Consider the following 22,541-nt stretch of genomic DNA (forward strand, 5'->3'; position numbering starts at 1 on the left):
GGGAAACTTGCCCAAAATTTTCAGACAAATCTCTTAAAGGGTCTCAAAAACGTCAATTCTCTCAAAGTTCCTTGACATCGGACGTACCTGTCACCTCACATAACCTAGTATACCCCCTTCCAGACTGTTCTAGAGTGCATCTCACGTTTCTACTAGCTTTGTCCGACTGAAGTAGTCGCAGTAGTCCTCTACGACAACAACAATTTTCTTAAACCTAAACTTTTGTTAATAGACGATATCGGCTTCACATGTAAACTCAGATTTGACCCACGAGAATTGCCCAGAATGCTTTGTGCGGAAAGAATTTTACAGTGAACTTTTTTCCGCGCAAAGCATTGTGGGCAATTCTCGGGGGTCAAATCTGAGTTTTCACGTTAAGCCGATATCGTCTATAGCGGGGTTAAGTGTAGGGAGGAATTCGCCGCGACGAACAGAATATTTGGTAGGCTAGTGAAATACGCAACGTGATTGGTTGAAACTGACCGACTAGGCCAAGCATTTTTCGTTCGTGGTGGCGATTCGTGTCAAAGAATAGTCAATTAATTTCGATACTTAAATCAAAAGTTATTGGAATTTAATTTTTTATGACGTCATCAAAATAGCAAAAATCTACGCAAAATCGAGGTTTTTTGCGGATTACATTAAAGAAAGAAATTTTGGCGAGATTCTAATTTGGCGGATGAAGGACATTTTTGTCCAAAAAACGCCATTAATAAAAGGAAAAACCTGTTTTAAAGCTTGAAATAGCACACACTTGGGGAAGTAAATAGAGAAATTTAGATGGCGGGAATTTAATTTGGTGAATGACGGAAAAATTTAAATTTGGCGGGTTTTGGCCAAATTCGCCAAATCTGCCAAATTATCTTCCAGCCAAAATTTCTTCCTTTAATGTGAGCAAAATTTCTTAGTAAGGAAAACATCTGCCTAGACCATAGCCCGGGGTCCACTTAAAGCTTTTTTTATAGACTGGATGGCACGATTAAGTGGCCCGGTAGTATATGGTAATATGCTTTTGCCTAGGCGGACTGTAAAACAGTCCGCCAGATTTTCTTCGTTTTTGCCAAGTAAAAAAAGAACAAAGCAATGTTTTTATTTGAAAACAAGTGATTCAAAATCTGTTATTGATGTTTGTTTCTCATGCTTAATTATATTTTTCAATTTCGAGTAGCTTTTTTGTTATTTGGATTTCAAATATTTTTTTCCAAAATGGCGAACTCGCCAAATGCTCCTAGTCTACTTCACTGGACTCAGTGTCATAAAAAAATTATCAAAAAGCAAAGTTCAGCCAAAAGTAGACTCTAGTCTACCTAGACCATGAAGGTAATAAAGATAGATGGAGAGTCAATGCCTTTTGTTCTATTCTGATTTGTCATCGGAAGCAAACAGCTGTTTGGTTGCTTTGGGAATAAGATGATTAATTTTGGGTATACTCGTGGGAATATTTAAGATGAATGAAAAGACATTACATTTTTATCGATAGATTTAAAAAAGAATTATGTGTTACGATTAGGAGCCTTGTATCGATCATTTTGTCAGATTATGAAAACCGCTGCCCACTTAGACCTGAAGATTTTAAGATAAGAAACTTTCAAAGATAATGTGATGCGACTCTCAATGTTCACAAAATGCCAGCCCAAAAATATATCCTTATGAAATTAATATTAAGCAGATAGTAGAGGGCATTTTGTAAAATCGCTCGACTGTTTTGTTAGAAGCACTTGTTATACATTTTTGGGAAGCTAAGGGGTAGGGGAATCGAAATTAATATGTTTCCAATTTTTTTTCGGGCACTTTGGTGTGATTTTCGGACAAATATGACGGTCTCAGGCAAAAATCATAGGGTTAAAAATTAATGAAAATTTTAGCTCGAGAAAATGGAGACCTGTTGTGTATTTTTGGAAAGCTCTCAAAAAATTAGGATTAGAGATATATTGCAAGTATAAGTGATTTCATTACCTAACTCGGGATATTGAGCTTCAAAAAGCGCAAAAACTGGACAAAATAGCTGTTTCTGGCTGAAAAACACGGTTTTCAAGGGTTAATATCTCGAGTTAGGTACAGAAATCACCTATACTTGCAATATATCTCTAATCTTATTTTTTTGAGAGCTTTCCAAAAATATACAACAGGTCTCCGTTTTCTCCAGCTAAAATTTTCATTAATTTTTAACCCTATGATTTTTGCCTGAGACCGTCATATTTGTCCGAAAATCACACCAAAGTGCCCGAAAAAAAATTGGAAACATATTAATTTCCATTCCCCTACCCCTTAGCTTTCCAAAAATGTATAACAAGTGCTTCTAACAAAATAGTCAAGCGATTCCAAAAAATCGAACAAAATTCCCCCTACTAAGATATTCGACAAGAAAAATCGGATATCGAAAATTATTCAGTCGAGCTGGATGATATTCGACGAAGCGAAGCTTTATGCTCGCTGCTACAAAAGAGACTAAGATATTTTACTATCGGATATCTAAAAATATTCGACAGTGCGTTTTGCTTAGAGGTGGACGATAAATTCTTTTATCCTTATATCAGTTGAAACTATTTCGACTCGCATTTTAACTAAGATTTCTCGCAAAATTAAGTTTTTTCAAAATCAATGGACCAGCCTCTTTCTGTTCTTATAAAGTTATAAATTGATGTTTTTTGCTTCCAATGATGGTACATCAAAGAAAGGCCGCTTTGAATAGATTTATAAAAGATTTCAACGACCATTTAGGTCATTACCGAGAAGTTTTCTCTCCATCTGTATCTTTATTACCTTCTTGCCTAGACTGAATCTTATTACTAGTATACCCTTCATTTGAGCACAAAATGAGTTTCTAGAAATGATTTGTAACGTTACAAGCATTTTGACTCCGCCTTAATCCCTTGGGGCTCACTTGCAAGTATGATGCAACCATGTTAACACTTACTCTCGGGTACCTAATAGCAGGGGGATTGGAATAAGCAGGGGGTTGGAAAAAAACACAAAACTTAATAAGCGGGGGGGGGGCTGGAATAAATTTTTAGGAGGGTAATATGCAGAATTAAGACAAAAGAGGGAACGTTCAAAAATATTTTCCCAGAAAATGATGGTTTATATTAAATTTAGATGAAGAGATTTGCTCTTGAAAGTTTTAAAAGAAATTTACAACACAACTTCACTCAAAAAATATTTACAAACTAAAATCAAATAAATGTTCAATCAGTAATCATTTTAAGAAATGACCATCAGTTAAGTAACTTGGCATGGAATAACGATCCCTTCGTGATGAAAGATAAACTATCGAAGCCATTCAAAGTTAATAGCGTGGAAAGAAAATAAAGAACTTTTTGATAGACTCGATTGAATGAATAAGTGAATAATAAAACAAAGAGTTTTTGTTTATTCATTTTCGGGGTTTGGATCACTGACGTCCTGTTGAATGAACCCTTCCACGTCCTGCGTGATGTTCGTGTCTGTTTCATCTTGTGCTTGCACGCTAACACTGATGATCTGATGCGATTGTATTTCCATAGAACCTGTCAATTGAGCTCCCTCTCCTCCAACGACTAACCCTTCCTCACCTGATGCTAAAACCTGTTCGTTAGCGACCGCCTGACTGACGCATTCCATGACGTAGGAAAGCGTGGCATTCGATTGAGGATTGTTGATGATTTCTTGCAGGCTAGCAGCTTCTTGTTGGTTTGCTTGAATGACTTGCAGTGCGACGAGAGCGGTTTCTGCTTGGACGGATGTTTCATCGTTGGCGTTGACGACCTCCATCTCAGTTTGCTCGACGAACCTTAACTCATTCTCTTCTTCCTCCTCCGTGTTGATGGTCAGCGTCTCACCTTCGTGTTGCATAGCAACCATGGGTTCATCGGTTTCCTCTTCATGCGCATGCGCTACGGCGGATTCCGTTTGAACAACTTCTTCTCCTTCCTTGATGACGTCATCATCTTCCTCATCCATTACGACATCATCATCTAATTCGTCATCAGAAAGATTTTTCAACTGTCGCATCATTTCTTCTTTGGCTTTCAAAGTAGCTTTTCGCTTTTCTGCACCTTTGTTCGTTGGAATGGCACATTTTCGCAAGTGAGCTTGCAGAATACTGCGCGCGCTAAAAGATTGTTCACAGCGCGTGCATTCGAATTCTTGTTTGTTTTGATGAGTCAGCATGTGGCGTTCGAGACGTTTCGCGCTGTTGAAGGAGCGATCACATTGTTCACAGTCGATGGCGTCCGGGGCGGCCATTTGCACACGCCCCGCCTTGTGATCCTGGATGTGTTTCTCAAAGCTTGATATCATTCGGAATTCACGTTTTCGACACAACTTGCAACGTAGTTTGACTTCTTGCGTTTTGGGATCAACGTATTTAATGGCTTGATCGCTGATCTGGTCGAGAGCTTCATCAGAGAGAGAATCTACTCGTTTTTTCTTGACTCGGGAGTGTCGGTCTTCGTCCGTTTCATTAGCATGAGTCTTCATGTGTTCGTCCAGTCGACCCTGAATTAAGCAAAATAAGAAAGAAAATCATGATAAAATGACATTTGAAATCATTTTGTCAGAAATTTGCATCTGACATGAACTGGTTCAAAATCATGGGCCTCGCTATAAGAAGACACGAGAGCAGTATGGCCCTACTGAAGAATTTAATAAAAACGATAATAAGTTGTTTGTTTGGGAGTTTTCTCTAGAGCCTTTTTCATCAAAAACTTCAAATTATTTTATACCTTGTATGCGAAATCTTTTCCACATAGTTCACAAATGTAATCATATCGATAGTCTGCTGCCAATTCTTTGTGCATCTGTTCCATATGTCTTCTGAGATACTTCCGATCCGGAACTTCCTTATCGCAGGCCGGACATTTTATTTTCTCGCGTAGTTCTGCATGTGTGTTTCGGTGGGCGATGAGATGTTGTTTGCGTTTGAAGGATGCGCCACACGTTTCGCAGATGTGATCACGTGTTCCCGAATGACGCATGCTGTGGATGTAAACAGAGAATGGGGTGTGTAGGGTTTGTTTACAAACGTTACACTGATTGGTCTGATTTTTGTGATCAGACATACAATGATCTTTCAGTTCTGCTTGTACTTTGAAGTTCGTATGGCACACATCACAACGATAGTTTCGCTCTTGGTTGTGTGTTTGAACATGTTTGTGAAGATGTGAGCGTCGTTTACAAGTCAGGCCACAATACTGACATTGATAGTTGCGGTTATCTGAGTGAACCAACATGTGCGCTTTCAACTGACGCCCGAACACAAATCTTTGTTTACAAATTCCACACATAAATTCACCAACGTTTTTGAAATGAACACTGAACTGATGTTCACGAAGCTTCTTTCGGTTAGACAACTTCTTCAAACAGAAGAAACATTCTTGTGGAAGTTTGGATGTTCCGTTAGGGAAGCGAACTCTTTTACGACGGAACGAGCTCAACGTTTCACGTGCGTTTGCTTCCAATTCTTCCATGCTAGCGTTGGAGTTTTCAATGTTTACCAAATCAAAACCATCCAATTGTAATGAAGAACTGTTGGCTTTCTTTCGCCAGGCCGCCTGATGTGGTTTTAGTTCAACTTTGGGCGTGCTTTCGTTTGTAGCGGCGTTTTCGGCTTCAATGGTGGCTTCAAGAACGACATTCAAAGGGATTTCGATGTAAGTGTTCTCATCTTGTCCCTCCTCACCTTCGACTGCTTTCTCCACTTCACTATCCTTCATCACTTGTGCTAATATAGTGTGTGCTGCAGCTGTTACTGCGCTTTCATCCGTTGCTTCTACGGTAGAGTCTGTCGGTGTTTTAGCAGAAGATGTTGTATTTTTGGCCTTTATTTTGATTGTAGCGGGTGTAGATTGTGTTTCTGGTGCATCGCCTGCATTGCTGGCATTGGTTGTGGCAGCTGCTGTCAGTTCTGTCAAATTCAGATTGCCGTAGAAGGGAGCATTGGTTGATTTGGAGATGTTGGAAACAGCAATCTGAACCTTATTTGCATTTGAGGTGATTGTATGTGAGCTCTCCCCTGCATTGTTTGCATTTGTTAGATCATTCTGTGTGCGCCAGTATGCTTCGATCAGTGTTTGGTGTTGGATAAGCTGGTGTTCAGGTAACCATGCTTCTTGCCATGTTACTTTGTAATAACGAATCCCATCCTGAAAATACAAAATACAAAATATTTTTCAAGCGTGTCAAACTTTAACTATAATTTTATGAAAACCAATAAAGGATAATACAGGGTTTTTATTCTAGAATGATTTTGAGGACTTAATATTCACTTCTTTTGGTTATTTTTCTAAGATGAGTCAGGTTTAAGATTGTTCAATTGCATCAGCACAAAGAACCCAGGGTAACATTCATGAAAAATGTTTACAGATACTAGTTTTCTGACCCCTAGAGTAAACAAATGAGGGATTCTGCCTCAGTTTTGTTTTTCGTTTTTTTTGTGATTTTCACAATGCAGTACTCTAGCAATTTATTCTTTTTTTCTAAACTATTGTGATTCAGAAATAATAGCATTACCAACGACCAATTATTTAATAAACTCCTAAATTAGGAGGTTCCTATTACACCCTACATCATTCCGATTTCTATTCGGCTGAAAAATACACCGATACCACAGGTTTTGTGAATATTGACAAAAATATAGGTTATTTAATTGAAAATCCTCTTACTGCTAAGACGAAAAAGTGTGTTTTTATCTCAGCTGGAGAAAGAAAAGTTGCCACACTGACACAAAAGGACAAAAAATATCTGATGTCATCAACACTCTTCAACAACACAAATTTTGATGGAATAATGAAGGTCAGAGTCATTGATTGAGTGTTATATATATTTTGAAAAATAAATATGAAATCAGAAGGCTAGACCAACTTACATTGTTGAATAATTAAATACTTTAGCATAAAAAACATTAAGGCTCATTATGCATAATTTGTGTTACAGACCTTTTCCTAGTCAATCTGCCATTTTTTATAATGCAATAACTGTCATACTGGGAAACATCTCTCCTGAAATTTCTCACTAACCCAACCCCCACCTTTTCAAAAAATCTGAAAATCCTTACCGCTCCCAAAACCAGTCAGGAGTAATACCTTAAACAAGCCGTATACCTTGTTCAAGTAAGAATTCAAAATTTCTATTATTTGATACTTCCTATTTAGGAAGTAGTGGGAATATTTCCCAAACTAGGAAAAAGGGCACTCTCTCGTCTATACCATTGGAAAGAGCACAAAAAACTGGATTTCCATGGTGATTTTTAGAAAATTCCACAGCTGGAATTGATCACAATCTTCAATTTTAAAAAACAACCTTAAAGTCAATTAAAATTTTTTTTGGCTTTTTTCGACAAATGTTCTTCCTTTTATTGAAATTCATCCTTCTTTAATATGACAAGAGGTCATTTAGACAGCTAATTATAATTTTTAATGACTGAAACGAAAATAAAGATGCATCATGCAATTATGCTTCTGTTTAATTTGAAAGGTTGATTTTTTACACTTTTGACCACTTTCAGAAAGTTATTATTTTATTCAATTGACCATAACTTTTAATCTAATGAACTGAATTTAAACAATGACTCATCAAAATTTAAGTTTATCTTTGTTCTCTCCAATGGGATAGGTACGTATATATGGTTCTTTTAAAATTTCTAGATTTCGAGAAAATTTGTTTTTAAGAGGGAAACTTTTTTGTGGCGCACCCGATACTATGTGCTCAATAACAATTTTAACTCTCTTTCCAAAAACGGCAATAATTGCCGAAAACTATGACCTGATACTAAATATATTGGACAAAGATGCTAATGCGGATGTTGTGTACCTAGATTTTTCAAAGGCTTTTGACAAAGTAGACCATTCAATTGTCCTACGAAAAATAAAGAAACTAGGAATAGATGGAAAATTGTTACGGTGGCTAAAGTCCTTCCTAACAGAGAGAAAACAATCAGTGCTAGTGAATGGTGTCACTTCTGAATCACAACAGGTCATTTCAGGAGTCCCTCAAGGTAGTGTTTTGGGACCTTTGATTTTCCTCATATTGATTGGGGATATTGACAAGGAAGTGGTGCACAGCTTTCTTAAATCCTTTGCTGATGACACTCGTGCCACAAAGGAAGTCAAAACTCTAGAAGATGCTGTCCTACTTCAAAACGATCTTGATAGAATATATAAATGGACGGATGACAACAATATGAAGCTAAATGATATAAAATTTGAACTCTTGCGCTATGGAAAGAACCATGAGATCAAGACTCAAACAAGCTATACATCACCGTCTGGTGTTGAGATTGAAAACAAAGATGTTGTGAAAGACCTTGGAATCCTGATGGACAGTAATTGCACATTTCAGAAGCAAGTTACTGCAGTAATCGAAAAGGCTAAAAACTTAAAGGAGAATTAATGTTTGAGATTCGGCATTCCAATTTTTTGCCTGGACAGGAAGAAAATCAAAAATGGAGTTTAATAAAAAAAGAACTAATTAAAAATCTTGTTTATTTACTTGATTATTTAGCTTTAAAGATTGCTCTTTTTCGGCTCTAACTCTAAGAAGGAGAAAATTACACCCTCCCTCTATTTTGTGACGTAGATTGTGCGGATGAATAAACATAATGTTTTAAAAGTCTGCAGTAGTAAAAAAGAGAAGAAGCTTAAAAGGAGTTTTTCGCAAGAATCATAATTATTAGAATACTCGTCAGAGCTACTGTTTGTAGACGAAGAATCACTGGATCCAGACATGTTTTTCGTACTTTTCACAATCTCAGAAAACTCTTTTCACGTCAAAAACTAAAAATACTCCTTTTTGCTCTCTTTCATTTCTCTCTCTTTTTTGAAAATCTGACAACCCACTCACGCGCATCATACGTCACAAATTTTGTTGCCATGGTTATATAAGGGAATTTTTAATTGTCTATTATTCGGTATAGAAAAAGTAAACAACTATGAATTATATATTTTTGTAATCATGTTAATGAGCTCTTTAAGAATATAATCATAAGTTTCATTGAAAATCACACATATTAATTCCCCTTTAACATCTTGGATCCTGAGAACTTTTTCTTCACGATCTTTAAATTGTATGATCGTATTATATAAATAATTGGTGATACCAATATTAGAATATTGCTCCGTTCTGTGGAGCCCAAATGCAGTTGGTCTCATTCAGAGACTTGAAGATATTCAAAAGTCCTTCTTACGAAAGATAAATGGCACCCCAAACAATTATTGGGAGTGTCTAAAATTTACTCACTTCAAAGGCGAAGAGAACGCTAGAGAATAATGTATGTCTGGAAGGTGATGGAAAAGATTGTACCTACTGTAAATGGTATCAAAACCACTGAAAACCCCAGGCTGGGCCGGATGTGTACACTGTCAATTCCAAAGAACCAAACATCAAAATTTAGAGACATCAACAAACTTTTTGATGTTATGCCAAAGAGCATCAGAAACCTCAAAAACATTTCTATAGATAAATTCAAAAGAGCCCTGGACACACACCTTAATTAAGTCTATCCCAGATGAACCCCAGATCCATGGATATACTGGGTGCAGGAGAGCTAATTCAAATTCAATAATTGACATGCAAAATATCTGCTGAGATTCTTTTTCTCTCGACAGATTGATCACACGGAGGCGTGGTTCACCAAGAACCTTAACTGAAGCAGGATGCTCACTACACAAGTATCACAAGTAAGTAAACTGCAATAATTGCCGAAAATGGCAATTTCAGTTTATTTACTTTTTCTACTTTTCTGCTGATTAAGCATTTCATCGTAGAAAAAAATGACGTTTTTGGGAAATAATTGCCGTAACAAAGCAATAATTGCTGTTTTTATCTAAAACACCCAACTGGAATTGTGTTTCATCAGTGATTCTGACGTTCCCATTATCCTATATCTAAAGAAGAAGGGTGTTGAAATTAGAAGAGGGATGTTAACATTAGACCAACTTACGGTGATATATGGACATGCCTCTTCTAATCTCGACTTGCTTTAGCGATCAGAGAAGAAAAAATCTTTATCAAAAGACAGCAAGTAAAAAACCTTTTTGCCAAAGCTGGTGAAATGGATGCTTTCCCATGTTATTAGATTAGAAGGACTGGTAGTCCTAAGTTGGGGGAGGGCCATATCAGGAATTACCTTTTTAGCCTAGAGCGCCTAGGTATTTTGGGAATGGGACTAACCGAATCCACCAGCACCACCCTTTTGCTATCCAGATATTAAAAGGACAAATTTTTAATCCAAAAATCTATGGAAAAGCTTTAAAATGATGAAAGAAACCTACTTTACATGGTACATTTCCTGATATAAGATGTAGGCAGTATCAATCATGGTATGATTCTCATGACTTATAGGATGCAACAGCTTTTTGTCAATCCTTTTGTTTACATTTCAGTAAAAATTTAAACAAGGACCTAGTGTAAAATGTACCTTATGGTTGTTATTAAATTTCCGAGAAATGAAAAAAATTACCGGTGAGATTGAAAACTGCGTGATGCGCTCTGGAATGAACTGGACATTTTGGAATAAACCTGGACCTCTGAAGAGTAAATCTCCTGTTATCCCAGTGGAATACATTCTGGGATCTATGTAGTTTCCTAGTCTGTCAGTCGCCATTTTTTGAGGGGCGATACGAAAGACAAAAATTGCGAGGATGTGTAAACTAGCGCCAAGTCCTTACAAAATATCGGGGATATTTGGGAATGGAATACTCAAATCTGATTGGTCGAATTCAAAATCGGAACAAAATATTTAGAAAATCGGGAAAAGAAGGCCTTAAGAAATCGAAAGTGAACGAACCGAGACAGTCGGGTTCAACATAAAACACAAACACTGAAAATCATGCAGAATTCTTGCTGACGAACCAATTTATCATTTACTGGGTAAGGTTTTTCAAATTTTTTTTATTAGTAACCTGGTTTAAAAGTTTTATTTTTTCATTGCTCATAGCTGCCAACCCAAAGGAAAGCTCTCAATCCACGCAAAATACATTTATATTCTAGCAGGAGGAGGAGGATGAGCTGGGCTGAGTCCATGCCTATCAGTTCGGGAAATTGCATAGATCCGGCAACGTTGCAAAATTCCGCAATGTTGCTTACGACCCTGCCTATGCCCCGGACCGTCCGGGGCAAATGTCTGGGGTCTGAAAAAAATAACTTTTTCCCCGGACCTACGTCCGGGGCTCCAATTTTTGCGCCATAAATTTACCCCGGACGTATATCAAATACAGTGAAATTCAAAAAAAGTGAGAGATTTTTTTTATAAACTAGGCAAGGTTAATAAATTAATTAGAAATAAAAAAACTAACTTTACTTACCTTTCTCTGTCTGATCAGGATCCATTTATGGCGCGCCAAAGCGGAAATAAATACTATCTCTTTAAAACAATACTATCTTCGTTTAAAACATACTATCTTTTTTAAAAAATACTGTTTTCGATTAAAACATACTATTTTCGTTCAAAAAATACTATTTTCGTTGAAAAAATACTATTTCCGTTTGAAAAAATACTATTCTCGTTTGAAAAAATACTATTCTCGTTTAAAACATACTACCGTAGAGTCGTTTAATATCGACATACGTCTTGCAATCTCGACATAGCTGTAGGCTGGTCTTCGAAATAAAAAATCAAACATAAACAAATACATACCAAAGTTATCAATCAATCACTAAATTGTTCTCTCTCTCTATCCACGTCACAGATTGTTAATATAATATGAGAAATGTGAACTGTTATTACTTATATTTGAAAAGAACACTTTAACGATGTAGTAATCACTAAAAAACTAATTAGCATGCTTTCAACGAAGATGCCGAAATCACAACAACATTTTGCACGCGAGGAATTTTTTAGTAGACCTTTTTACCGTGAACCGAAAATAATTAAAAGAACCCGGTTTCCTTATGAATTTGAAAAGGGACCGGGTGTGCTAGGTGCGGCGTCTAGAAGTTTAACGCGGCCTCCTAGCGCCTAGAGCGTGTGCTTGCAATAAATAAAAAGGAGATGGAAACCAGGTCGACTAAGCGCGCGAATTATTTTTATCACGTGACTTGAAGCGTAATAAAGTTGTAAAATTTTAATGATGGACACGAGAAAGTTACGAGGAAGTTTGCATGCGTTTCGTGTGTTGTGTAAAACTGCTTATAATTTGGCTGTTTTTTTTTAATTGAAAGGATGGCAATGTTTACTGAACTTCTAGTTTGATGGATGAACTTGTTCGATAAGAATGATACCAAGAATTTCATTCAAGGTTTGTTTTGATTATTTTACAGATCCGGTGTCGAGATTGCAAGACGTATGTCGAGATTAGACGACTCTACGGTATCTTCGTTTAAAAACATACTATCTTTTGTAATGATACTATCTTTTTTTAAACAATACTATCTATTTTAAAACATACTATCTTTTCGAAAACAGTCTGGAAACGAGGTTGGCACGTCTTGCCTCGCTCATTTTAAAGTTTGCATGCATGACCCGCGCATGGTGGGACGGCGGGACCATGCTTGCTGGATGGTCCAATAAGATCAGCAATTTCCTTCCATTTGAACCCTATTGTTTTTAGTGCAAGGACTTGGTCTTCGTTGATATCTTTCAATGGTCTGCCACGAGTAGCCATTTTACTGTCAGTCAGGTCAGATCTTGTAGGGAGCCGGAAGCCATCTTGTTATGTTGGTCCTGCATGTGGGCGGATGAGGCCATATAAAATAAACACGAAAAACCAACGCCCATTACACGCCCCTCAAAATGAAAATTACACAAATTTGAATAATCGAGGCAACCTATATTCGAAAAAAGATAGTATTTTTTAAAAAGATAGTATTTTTTAAAAGATAGTATTTTTTAAACGAAGATAGTATGTTTACAACAAAGATAGTATTGTTTTAAAAAGATAGTATGAAAGATAGTAAAAATAGTATTATTTTTTAAAGATACTATGTTTTAAACAAAAATAGTATTTTTTAAGCAAAAAATAGTATGTTTTAAAAAAGATAGTATGTTTTAAACGAAGATAGTATGTTTAAAAAAAAAGATAGTATGTTTTAAACGAAGATAGTATTGTTTTAAAAAGATAGTATTTATTTCCGCTTTGGCGCGCCATATCCATTTTTCAGCTTTCGGTTAGATTTTAGAATTTGATTGCTGAACAAACCACGCTTGAGATTTAAGGTTCAAATACAGGCCTCACACACGAAACGCCAAAATCAGGACATTACAAGATCTTTTGGAAGACGGCGTTTGTCCACGGAAGAATATTTCAATGAATTAGAAAAAAGCCCGCGCGGTCAGCGATTCTATAAAAAGCGACCGCGCGGGCTGTCTGGGGCGTCCGGGGTAGTCTCTCAAAAACAAATAATACGGACCCCGGGCACGCATCAAAAAAACCCCGGACTGTCCGGGGCATAGGCAGGGTTGTTGTTGCTTTTTTTTGCAATGATTCCCTCATCGTGCACTGCAATTTTTGCAACATCCCCCCAATGGAAGTGTGCGATTATGAACACCGCAACTACTATGATGACCAATTTTCGCAAATAGAAGCAGATAAATTAGGCAAAATTAAGGTCCAGGGGGTCCGATTGGTGCCCACTGGTCAGGGGGATGTGAGGGTACACGCCTGCACCAGCGGGGGTGCTTCAAAGTTCCTCTAAGTGTCGTCAAAGGCCGGCAAAAAGTGTGATCGAATTACGCGCAAGTGGAGCGGCCTTCAGTTGCTCGGGTTTTCTCAAATTTTTGTTTGATTAAACTTGATAAAGTTCGATTAAGTTTGATTAATATAATCGAACTAATCGAACTGTCGAGGTCTCTTTAAAAAAAGTTTCATTTCAGCAATCGAACTTAATCGAACTTTGTATTTTGAGAAATTTGTGAGTATTTGATTAAAGTTCGAAACCGAATTTAGTCGAACATTAATCGGCCAACAAAGTTCAATTAAGTTCGACAAAGTTCGATTAAAAATACCGTTTGATTGGTTCGATTAATTACGTCTGGACATTATTTTGGGACCCCGGTCCAGGCCCTCCGCGATAAAGCTGCGGAATTTCACAGCGCCGCGGAATTTCACAGCGCTGCGGAATATGACAACGCAAAAAATGTGAAATTACGCAACGTTGCGGATCTATGCAATTTCCCGAACTGCTATACTCTGGACAGTCCGTGGTAAATGTCTGGGGATGAAAAAGAAACTATTTTCCCCAAACATGTGACTTGTACACCACCATGCGCATCCATAGAGGCACGCTGTGGGGCCATCCAAATTTACCACACGATCACCTTACCTAGATGTCCACTGCGTAGTAGAGGCCACTATGTCTTCCCGTGTTTGAGTACGTCCCGCGGCCAGTACCGTAACTTGGTCTAATTTCAACATCCCACCTCTAATTCAGACACCCTTTTTATCAGCTGAAATTGATAGAAAGGTTGGAACTGTTTTTCTTTGCTTAGTGGTCAGAGAGGAACAATCCTTTTTCAATCAGTGATTTAAACTTTCATATTATTCCTGTCTCTAAAGAAGAAGGGATGTCAATATTAGACCAACTTACGGTAAGACATATTTCTCTATCTTTACGTACATTGTGCAAACAATGCAACAAACAAAGTCCAGGGGCATCCGGGGCACTAAATTTCAAAATAAATGTGAAAATCCTTGGACTGTCTGGGGTATCGGCACAGTTGTAGCATAGCACATAATATAGACAGTCTAGACTTAAACTCCTATATCAGGATTAGAAAGTAGGCTAGTCTTACCTCTTTTATTTCTCCCTCTGCAACAATACAGTGCTAGCAAGTTGACACAACACATTGACAAGTACCGTGAGTTGTCCTAAATCCGACAGCCCTGCCTAAATCCAACCCCCCAAATAACTGTAATGAAAAATGTTTACAAACATTCCCTCTCCAAGTTGAACAATAAACTATTGCAAGAACTCTCGAAAAAAAACATCTAACAAAATGACTATAATGTCAAGATGTCAATTAATGCGATCAAAAAAGTGTGAGTTGTAAAAATAATGAGTTGTAAAAATAATTACCTCTATTATTCTGAATCCGTTGCTCGTCTTTAAAAGGTTAACAATTTTGTAATAAAAAATCATGTTTTGTATAAGAAGCAATTATTGTTATTTAGTTCAATTGGTTCAGTGTATCAAATCTCTCAGTTTAGTTGACACTTTGCTATCTTCATTGCGTCACAGAGAAAGGTTTGTTTTTATTTTAGTTTGTATCTTTGAAAGACCCCATCGGATTTAGGCAGGGCTGTCAGATTTAGGACCACTCACGGTAGTTACAGGGGTTTGTGCAAAAAAGCAAACATAGAAAGTTTTCCTAAACCCCTATTTTGATTGAACCAATAACAAATAAAACTTTTCAATGTTTCACTTTTTTGCAGCAATTCTTCAAAATGAAAATATTTAAGATTTAAAGTTCTTCTTTTATTCAATGATTTTTTACGGCACTTTGTTGACAATCTAACTCTTGCATCAAATTCCCGCCTTCTTCAGTAAATTAAAGATAAGAAAAAACCTAAGCCTTAGGATCACGGATTGAAACAAATATATGAAGGGTAGGATTTTACAGCTGCCCGTTATGCAAGGCACTGAGAGGCTACGGGTGCCAAAAACTTTCCTTTTATACAACCGCTTGAGGCTTTTGAGAAGTTTCCTTTAAGTTCCACCAAGTTCTTTCATTTATTTGACTTGTTGAAAAAAATTACTTCATAAAAATATTCATATTTTAGACTGTACTTTAAATTACCATTTAATAAATGACCTGTAGAAGCAAGTCCAAGACGTTTTTTGAAGAATGCAAAAAATGGCTTAGTATGATATACTTTTCAAATTCAGCAAATCATATCAAACAACCAGAAGAACAACTTTTCTATTTGTCCAAACATTTTGCAGATGACCCAGATAATTTAAATATAATCCTGAATGAACATAACCTTTTTTAAAGTCAGCAAATCCACATGTAAAGTGATATTTGTTGATGGCATAGATTCAATTATAAAAAAGTTACAATTTACCAAGAGACTGCCCAATGGAAAATAGAATATTTCATAATGTTTAGCTTTGTCTCTTAGCAATCTAGACTGCAAAGCGATTGGTGCAAGTGTTTGTGCCAAAGGGGACAGGCACAAACAAGCCTAAGGATTTGGTGGCTATCTGTGTGTCTGTAAAAGTTTAAATTATTTGCCAATTTTTACGTTTGAAATATTTTGTGTGAATTTTAACTCGAAAAGCTTATGACTTTTGAATCACTGAAACTAATTCCTAAGTTATGTACCAAATTTTAAGTTTGTCCTTTCTCTTCACGGTTTGTGTAATTTACGATGCGCGATCCAACGATTCACGATGCGCGATGCACGATCCATGCATATATTATGTTAATTATTCTAATTATGCATTTACAGGTTTTAGTAATCACATACAGTATTTTAATTCCTTCTTTTGTATTCCTGGAAAATCAATGTAAAGTATGCGTGTATATATTTTAGCCTCAACAATCAAATCAAATCAAAACATAAACTTTTTTGCCCATGCTTTGAATTGAGTATCTTGTAACCCTTTTGCTTTCTTTCTTTAAAAAGACGTTTCTCCGATTAAACCAACCAAATGCATTGGATTGAGACAGGGTTATAAACAAAAATTTACAATGTTGTGGTAAAGTAGGGAAGACGTTTTTTAATGAAGAGCGCGTGTATAAACTCACCTTTTTTGAGAAAGATCAAATGAATTGAATTGATCATCAAACAGAGAAAAAGATCAAATAAATAAAAGCACCAGTTGCAATTCACTTGGTGAAAGGCTTTTATAAGAACATGCCAAAAGTAATGTAGCCAATGATTCCTTATTTACCTTATTCGCTGTTCTTAAAAAAATAATAAACGTACAAAAATCCAAAAATGAGTTTTTTTTAATAAATTTTTCACGCCAAAACTTTTCTATGACGTCAAAGGCTTTTTCTTTCATTTTAAGAACGAGTGAGGCATGCAGCGAACGTTTTTTTCTCTCGCTATCAATTTTTGGTTTTTCTACACAGAAGATATAAGTTATTTTAATCATTCTGATTATGATAAATTATTTCCCCTTTTTTTAATTTTTTTTTTCGTTATTGTTATAGGATGTTTGTAGCTAGCATTATGAAAACTTATTCGTGCATAATTAGAATAATTAACATAAATCGACATAAATTATGCATGGATCGTGCATCGTGCATCGTGAATCGTTGGATCGCGCATCTTAAATTACACAAACCGTTCTCTTCATCACGATAAAAGAACTTTTTGAAAAATCGCATTTGCACGTTTAGTCATGTTTTATTTTCTTTAACTTTCAGGAAAAAATGTTTCATCGGAGCTCGCAGAAGAAGCATTGGCTTTTCGAAAATTCTGAGGTCATAGCGCAAGCACAATCACAAAGCAACCAAACATACATTGAAGCAGCTACAAAACGATGTAAGAAGCACAATATGTCTCCATCAAACGACTTTCTTCAGTACCATGAAGAAAAACTACTCTTAATCTACTACTCACAATATATTAATGACGTTTGTCACAAATTCAAACCGCCCGTGCCATTTAGTGTAACAGGGACTTCTTTGGCATACTTCAAAAGATTCTACCTGAACACATCTGTGATGGAGTTTCACCCACGTGAAATGGCCTTTTTATCAATCTATCTAGCTTGTAAAGTTGACGAATACAATGTGTCTATCGATCAATTTATGGATCAAGTATGTAGTCAACCGAATCCAAGCCTACAAATGTTTATCATTGATAATGAGCTTTTAATGCTCCAGAAACTAAATTTCCACCTGACGGTGCATTGTCCATATAGACCACTGGAGGGTTTCATGATCGACCTGAAGACAAACAAAGAACAGATCGGGATCGATGACCCAGAGATTTACAGACAAAAAACTGAACAATTTTTGATGAAATGTTCGCTAACTGACGCAGTGCTTTTGTTCCCTCCCTCACAAATTGCTTTAGCTGCTCTAAGTTATGGCATTGGAGAGAAATTTGATACTTATATTCGAAAGATTGCTGGAAAACAATCCATTGCAAAATTGGTTTCCAAAATTAAAGAGATTCGCAATAACGTTATTAATTTTAAGTTCCCGAGTCGTGATGAAGTGAGTTTTATTGAGGAGAAGTTGAAAGGTTGTCGTGATGGCGAGAACGATCCACATTCTGACGAATACCACGCACGTGACAATGCACGAAAAGAAGCCAAAGAAATGCAAAAGCGTAAGAAAATGGAGGAACTTTCAAACATTCAGCAAGCTGAAGAACGAATGCTTGCAACTGATATGTCAATCTCTGAATAAATTATATTTCGATTGTTTTTTCTATTTTGGGTTTTGTTATTTTGCGATGTTCATTTTAATAAATTTATTTCTTCAGAGGAATAAAACTTGACTTTGAGATTAAATCACATAAATCCCGATTGAGTTGTGCTTTTATCTTAATGAGAAAAACCTGGAAATTTTGGCTTCGGGTCTTCACTATTTTTTTTCCATTACTTAACGATTTGTAAAAATTTATCGAGCATCCAAGTCTCTCCTAGGGTACAGCACCTGACCCCGAGAATGTAGGTGAAATTTGAATCAGGCCTTAAAGATGTATTTTGCATTTTTTTTAAATTGAATGTTTTCAACGAAATTTTGAACTCCCAAAATCCTTTCCCATGGGTTAGTTTCATTACTTTTGATAGATAGGCTAATTTTTTTGGTCCTTGAAGTTGACAAATTTTAATTCCTCTATTACAATTCATTAAAATCGTCATTCTAATTAGAGCTACCCCTCCGGCGAATACTCAAATTATTTTTCCAAATTCACGCATTCACGCAATTTCTTTTTGCAATTCACACATTCACGCATGTTTTTTTAATTTCCACGCATTCACGCAAACCACTGGGGCCCTTATTAGGAGAGCTTTTTCTTCAATTTAATGCCTTTTACTCAAGCATCCCAGCCCCCGGGGGAGGCACTCAGGTGAAATTGGGAACCGTGACGTGCCGCTGGTTAGGGTCCCTTTTTTAGGCTCTGAAGACAGGGTTCTAGATTTACTAATTTTCAACATTTGTACCTGACAGGGTCGTCTTTTGGTTATTTTGGACAATTTTTAACGTGGAAATTAGAATTTTTTTCAATCTTTTGTCTACATTTCCTCATTTTTGCCACTTTTCAAGGTGAAAATTGAAATTTTCTTCGATTTTCCTTCCGACGGTCCCAAATTTACCAAACATTCATATCTGCCGGGGTCCATTTTTCTAACTCCAGCGGCAGGTCGCCGTCGCCCGTCAAGGTCAGTGCCCCCCTCCCCCGGTACCTCAGCACCAATGAAGTATAAGCCCGAAGGGCTAGAATCGAATCTCCTTGGTAGGATTTGAAGCCAACAAATCCTACCAAAGCTGCGCGGCCTTGAGCGGCTCGCCTGGTTTTTACACAAATGACAGATTGAAACTAAAATTTACTGCTAAATTTCGAAAAAAATATCAATCGTAAACAAAGGAATTGCTAGATTCAATCTGTCGTCAAAAATACGGCGCATTTTTTAAGGCTTCACTTTTTCTTGCCTGAGAAAGGTTAGAGATTCTACTCTAGCCATTTGGGCTTTAAATTCAATGCTCAGCACCTTCCTTTGATAAGAGATCGCAGATTCTTTTTTTTTTTTTTTTCGTAGTAGTATTTGCATTGATAAAGAGATATAAAAATTGTACACGGTAATGTTGCTAAAAATAGAGATAAGGGAAAAAAATTCCTAAACTAAAAACATTCGCAGGAGTTAGAAGAAGACATTACTGCCTTTTCACCTATCCCCTTGAAGCGAAGTTTATTTATTTACAGTCTAAATAAAGTGAGAAAATTGAGAGATATTAAAGAGTATATATGTATATATGAAAATGAGAAAAAAAAAATGAAAAAAAATAGAGATATATGTAATAGATCAGACGTTATAGTAAAAGAATTAAAAATATCTTTCAATGTCAAAGAAGTGTGATTTATTTCGTTGTACTTTATATACTGTACCTGTCAACCTACACCACAAAGGGCTTGGACTAGAGTTTAGAAAATTCAATAAGGTACAAAGGCCGAATATAGGCTGAAGGCTAGATTCGAATCTCCTACAGTACAACAGTATATAGGATTTGAAGATCGGGCTAATTGTCGTGAGATTTAATTTCGCAAGCCTAAAAATTTGGGATTCATTTTCACCAGTCTTGAACAGCTTTGCGTGTTACTAATTCAGCGAATTAACTTAAAATCAGCTGACCTGATAGTAAACAATTTTTCGGAAAAATGTCTTCTGCCCTAATTCTGCTATATTAGCCTCCTTTCCAAAAAATTATTTTTCAGGATATTTTTAGTCCCACCTCCCCGTTGAGTTTAAAATCGCAGACTATGGGCAAATCTTCCTAGGGGTTTTGGACCGTTTTAAGTGTTTTTTCTCTTCACTTTCATCCAAAAATAAGGCATGAAACCAATGTGTTAAGATAGAAGGAATTTTTTGTGAAAAAATGTGCAAATTTTTATGCTGCTTTCTCCTCAAACCCACAGACTAATTTACCCCGCTTTTTGTTAATTCTATGTTGCTTCTAGGCTATATCTTACTTCCCAACCGCTTCGTCTGCGGCAATTAATATTAATCTCAGCAGGTTAGGAGTAATAAAAATCATGTATCAATTCATATATCATACAACAGTATATAGGATTTGAAGATAGGGCTAATTGTCGTGGGATTTAATTTCGCAAGCCTAAAAATTTGGGATTCATTTTCACCAGTCTTGAACAGCTTTGCGTGTTACTAATTCAGCGAATTAACTTAAAATCAGCTGAAAAATAATAAGCGCGGGGGGACTAAAGATGATACTATTCACCTCTGGAAAGCTCTAGCTCCTATTCCTAGGGTTTGTGTTATGGGCGGATTATTCCTTTTGATTTATCAAAGGAACAAAAGTATACTCTTAGGTTCAAAATAATCACTTTAAATGACCAATTAGTGAAGTATCTTGTAAAAACTCCAGCTCGTCCCCCTTATTCTGCTCTAAATAGCCTGATTTTAGCCTATATTTACCTTATTTTTGAGTTTTCGTAATTACAATTTCCAACACCCCCCCCCCCCCGGTAATTAGGTCCACCCCGTTTATTAAAATTTAGAAATTTTCCAACCCCCCGTTTATTTGAACCCCCCCCCCCTTCACTTATATCAGGGGGGATCCGGGTCAGAATTCGCCAGAAATTCGGCCGTCGAAATAGTCCCTCGGTCGGCGGAATAGTCGTCCGGCCGGCGGAAATGTTATCCGGCCGGCGGAAAATTGGCCGTCGGAATAGTCATCCAGCCGTCGGAACAGTTATCCGGCCGCCGGAAAAGTCATCCGGCCGGCGGAAAATTGGCCGTCGGAAAAGTTATTCGGTCCGCCGGAAAGTGAGGTCGAGTTATTTTTTTCGAGTTATTATTTTTTTAGTTATGAAAAACCGAGTTGTTGCGTCCTTGTGACTTACAATAACCTTATCAACAATCTGGTATTCGGGAACGGAGGAGTTATAGAATTGTAGAATTATTTAATAGGGAATTGATTTTAAATAGCTAATCTAAAATTTATTCAATTTAAAATAACCGAGTAGTTAACAACAGGAAACAACTCGAACAATTAAAGTAAGCAAAAAAAACCGATAACAACGATATTTATTGATGATGACAATGACATCATAGTTAAACCAAAATTTACGGGAAATGTTGTCATAACTCGTTTTTTCGTAGCTCAAAATAATAACTCGAAAAAAATAACTCGACCTCACTTTCTGCGGACCGGATAACTTTTCCGACGGCCAATTTTCCGCGGGCCGGATGACTATTTCGGCGGCTGGACGACTATTCCGCCGGCCGGATGACTATTCCGACGGCCAATTTTCCGCCGGCCGGATAGCATTTCCGCCGGCCGGACGACTATTCCGCCGACCGAGGAACTATTTCGACGGCCGAGTTTCCGGCGAATTCTGACCCTGACCCCCCCTGATACACTTATTTGGATCTAAAAGTAAGGAAATATATCAATAGAATAAAAAGTAGGTCAGCACAAATGTAATACCTTGCCAATTCTGTTATCCAAAATTCGGTAAAAATCTGTTTGAATCATGAGCTTCCTGTATGCAAAGGAACAGTTTTCCAATAAAACTGTCGACATTTTACTTCCTGTTACCTGTTATGTTTTGGCCTCTCTGCATGCACTGCAGTAAAAAAAATAATCTTGTCTTTGTTTTTAAATTTTGAAAGTGACAAATTTTCGAATGTTTTTCAATCGAATGTTCGAATCATTTCTGAAACATTCGAAGTGAAACATTGCAATGACTTCAATTATTTACCGCCGTTCAATTTATGTTATGTGACTACTGGGACTGTAGCCTGTTAGACGAAAACCGCTTTTTTATCGCGATTTAACAAAGAAAAAATTTGGTTTGTGGGAAGGTACTGGCTACTGGGACTGGGACTAAGTTGCCTGTACCAGACGACCACGGCTTTTTCCTCGACAACAGAGTGAGAAAAAAATCGCGCGTTGAGATAGAGATAGGCTAGGGACTAAG

The 22,541-nt window shown here is 36.8% G+C and overlaps 2 protein-coding genes across 3 annotated transcripts; one reads left to right on the forward strand and one right to left on the reverse strand.

Annotated features, from left to right (window-relative positions):
• Positions 1-3,091: 3,091 nt before the first annotated feature.
• On the reverse strand, positions 3,092-22,174 carry LOC136801284 (uncharacterized). Of its 2 annotated transcripts, none has more exons than XM_067057913.1 (3): positions 22,049-22,174; positions 4,704-6,122; positions 3,092-4,476 (listed from the first exon to the last, which is right to left on the reverse strand). In XM_067057913.1, the coding sequence occupies exons 1-3, from the start codon at positions 22,142-22,144 to the stop codon at positions 3,370-3,372; spliced, it is 2,622 nt and encodes an 873-aa protein (XP_066914014.1). In that variant the 5' UTR covers positions 22,145-22,174; the 3' UTR covers positions 3,092-3,369. The 2 variants fall into 2 exon arrangements, with proteins under 2 accessions (XP_066914014.1, XP_066914013.1); XM_067057912.1 differs by lacking the exon at positions 22,049-22,174 and adding an exon at positions 10,436-10,615.
• On the forward strand, positions 10,769-18,387 carry LOC136801285 (cyclin-H-like). Its single transcript, XM_067057914.1, has 2 exons — positions 10,769-10,845; positions 17,291-18,387. The coding sequence occupies exon 2, from the start codon at positions 17,297-17,299 to the stop codon at positions 18,281-18,283; it is 987 nt and encodes a 328-aa protein (XP_066914015.1). The 5' UTR covers positions 10,769-10,845; positions 17,291-17,296; the 3' UTR covers positions 18,284-18,387.
• Positions 22,175-22,541: the final 367 nt, after the last annotated feature.

The sequence above is a fragment of the Clytia hemisphaerica genome, unplaced genomic scaffold, assembly GCF_902728285.1.
Source record: "Clytia hemisphaerica strain Z4C2 unplaced genomic scaffold, Clytia hemisphaerica genome assembly, whole genome shotgun sequence".
In the NCBI taxonomy this organism is placed as follows: Eukaryota; Metazoa; Cnidaria; class Hydrozoa; order Leptothecata; family Clytiidae; genus Clytia; species Clytia hemisphaerica.

Bases quoted from the DNA above. Each gene is read 5' to 3' on its own strand.
- LOC136801284 (XM_067057912.1), bottom strand. From the start codon at position 10,579: ATGGCGACTGACAGACTAGGAAACTACATAGATCCCAGAATGTATTCC. The intron at 6,123-10,435 runs GTAATTTTTTTC...TTGTATTTTCAG, and splicing joins CGCAGTTTTCAATCTCACCG to GATGGGATTCGTTATTACAA. The intron at 4,477-4,703 runs GTATAAAATAAT...TGCTTAATTCAG, and splicing joins GAAAAGATTTCGCATACAAG to GGTCGACTGGACGAACACAT.
- LOC136801285 (XM_067057914.1), top strand. From the start codon at position 17,297: ATGTTTCATCGGAGCTCGCAGAAGAAGCATTGGCTTTTCGAAAATTCT.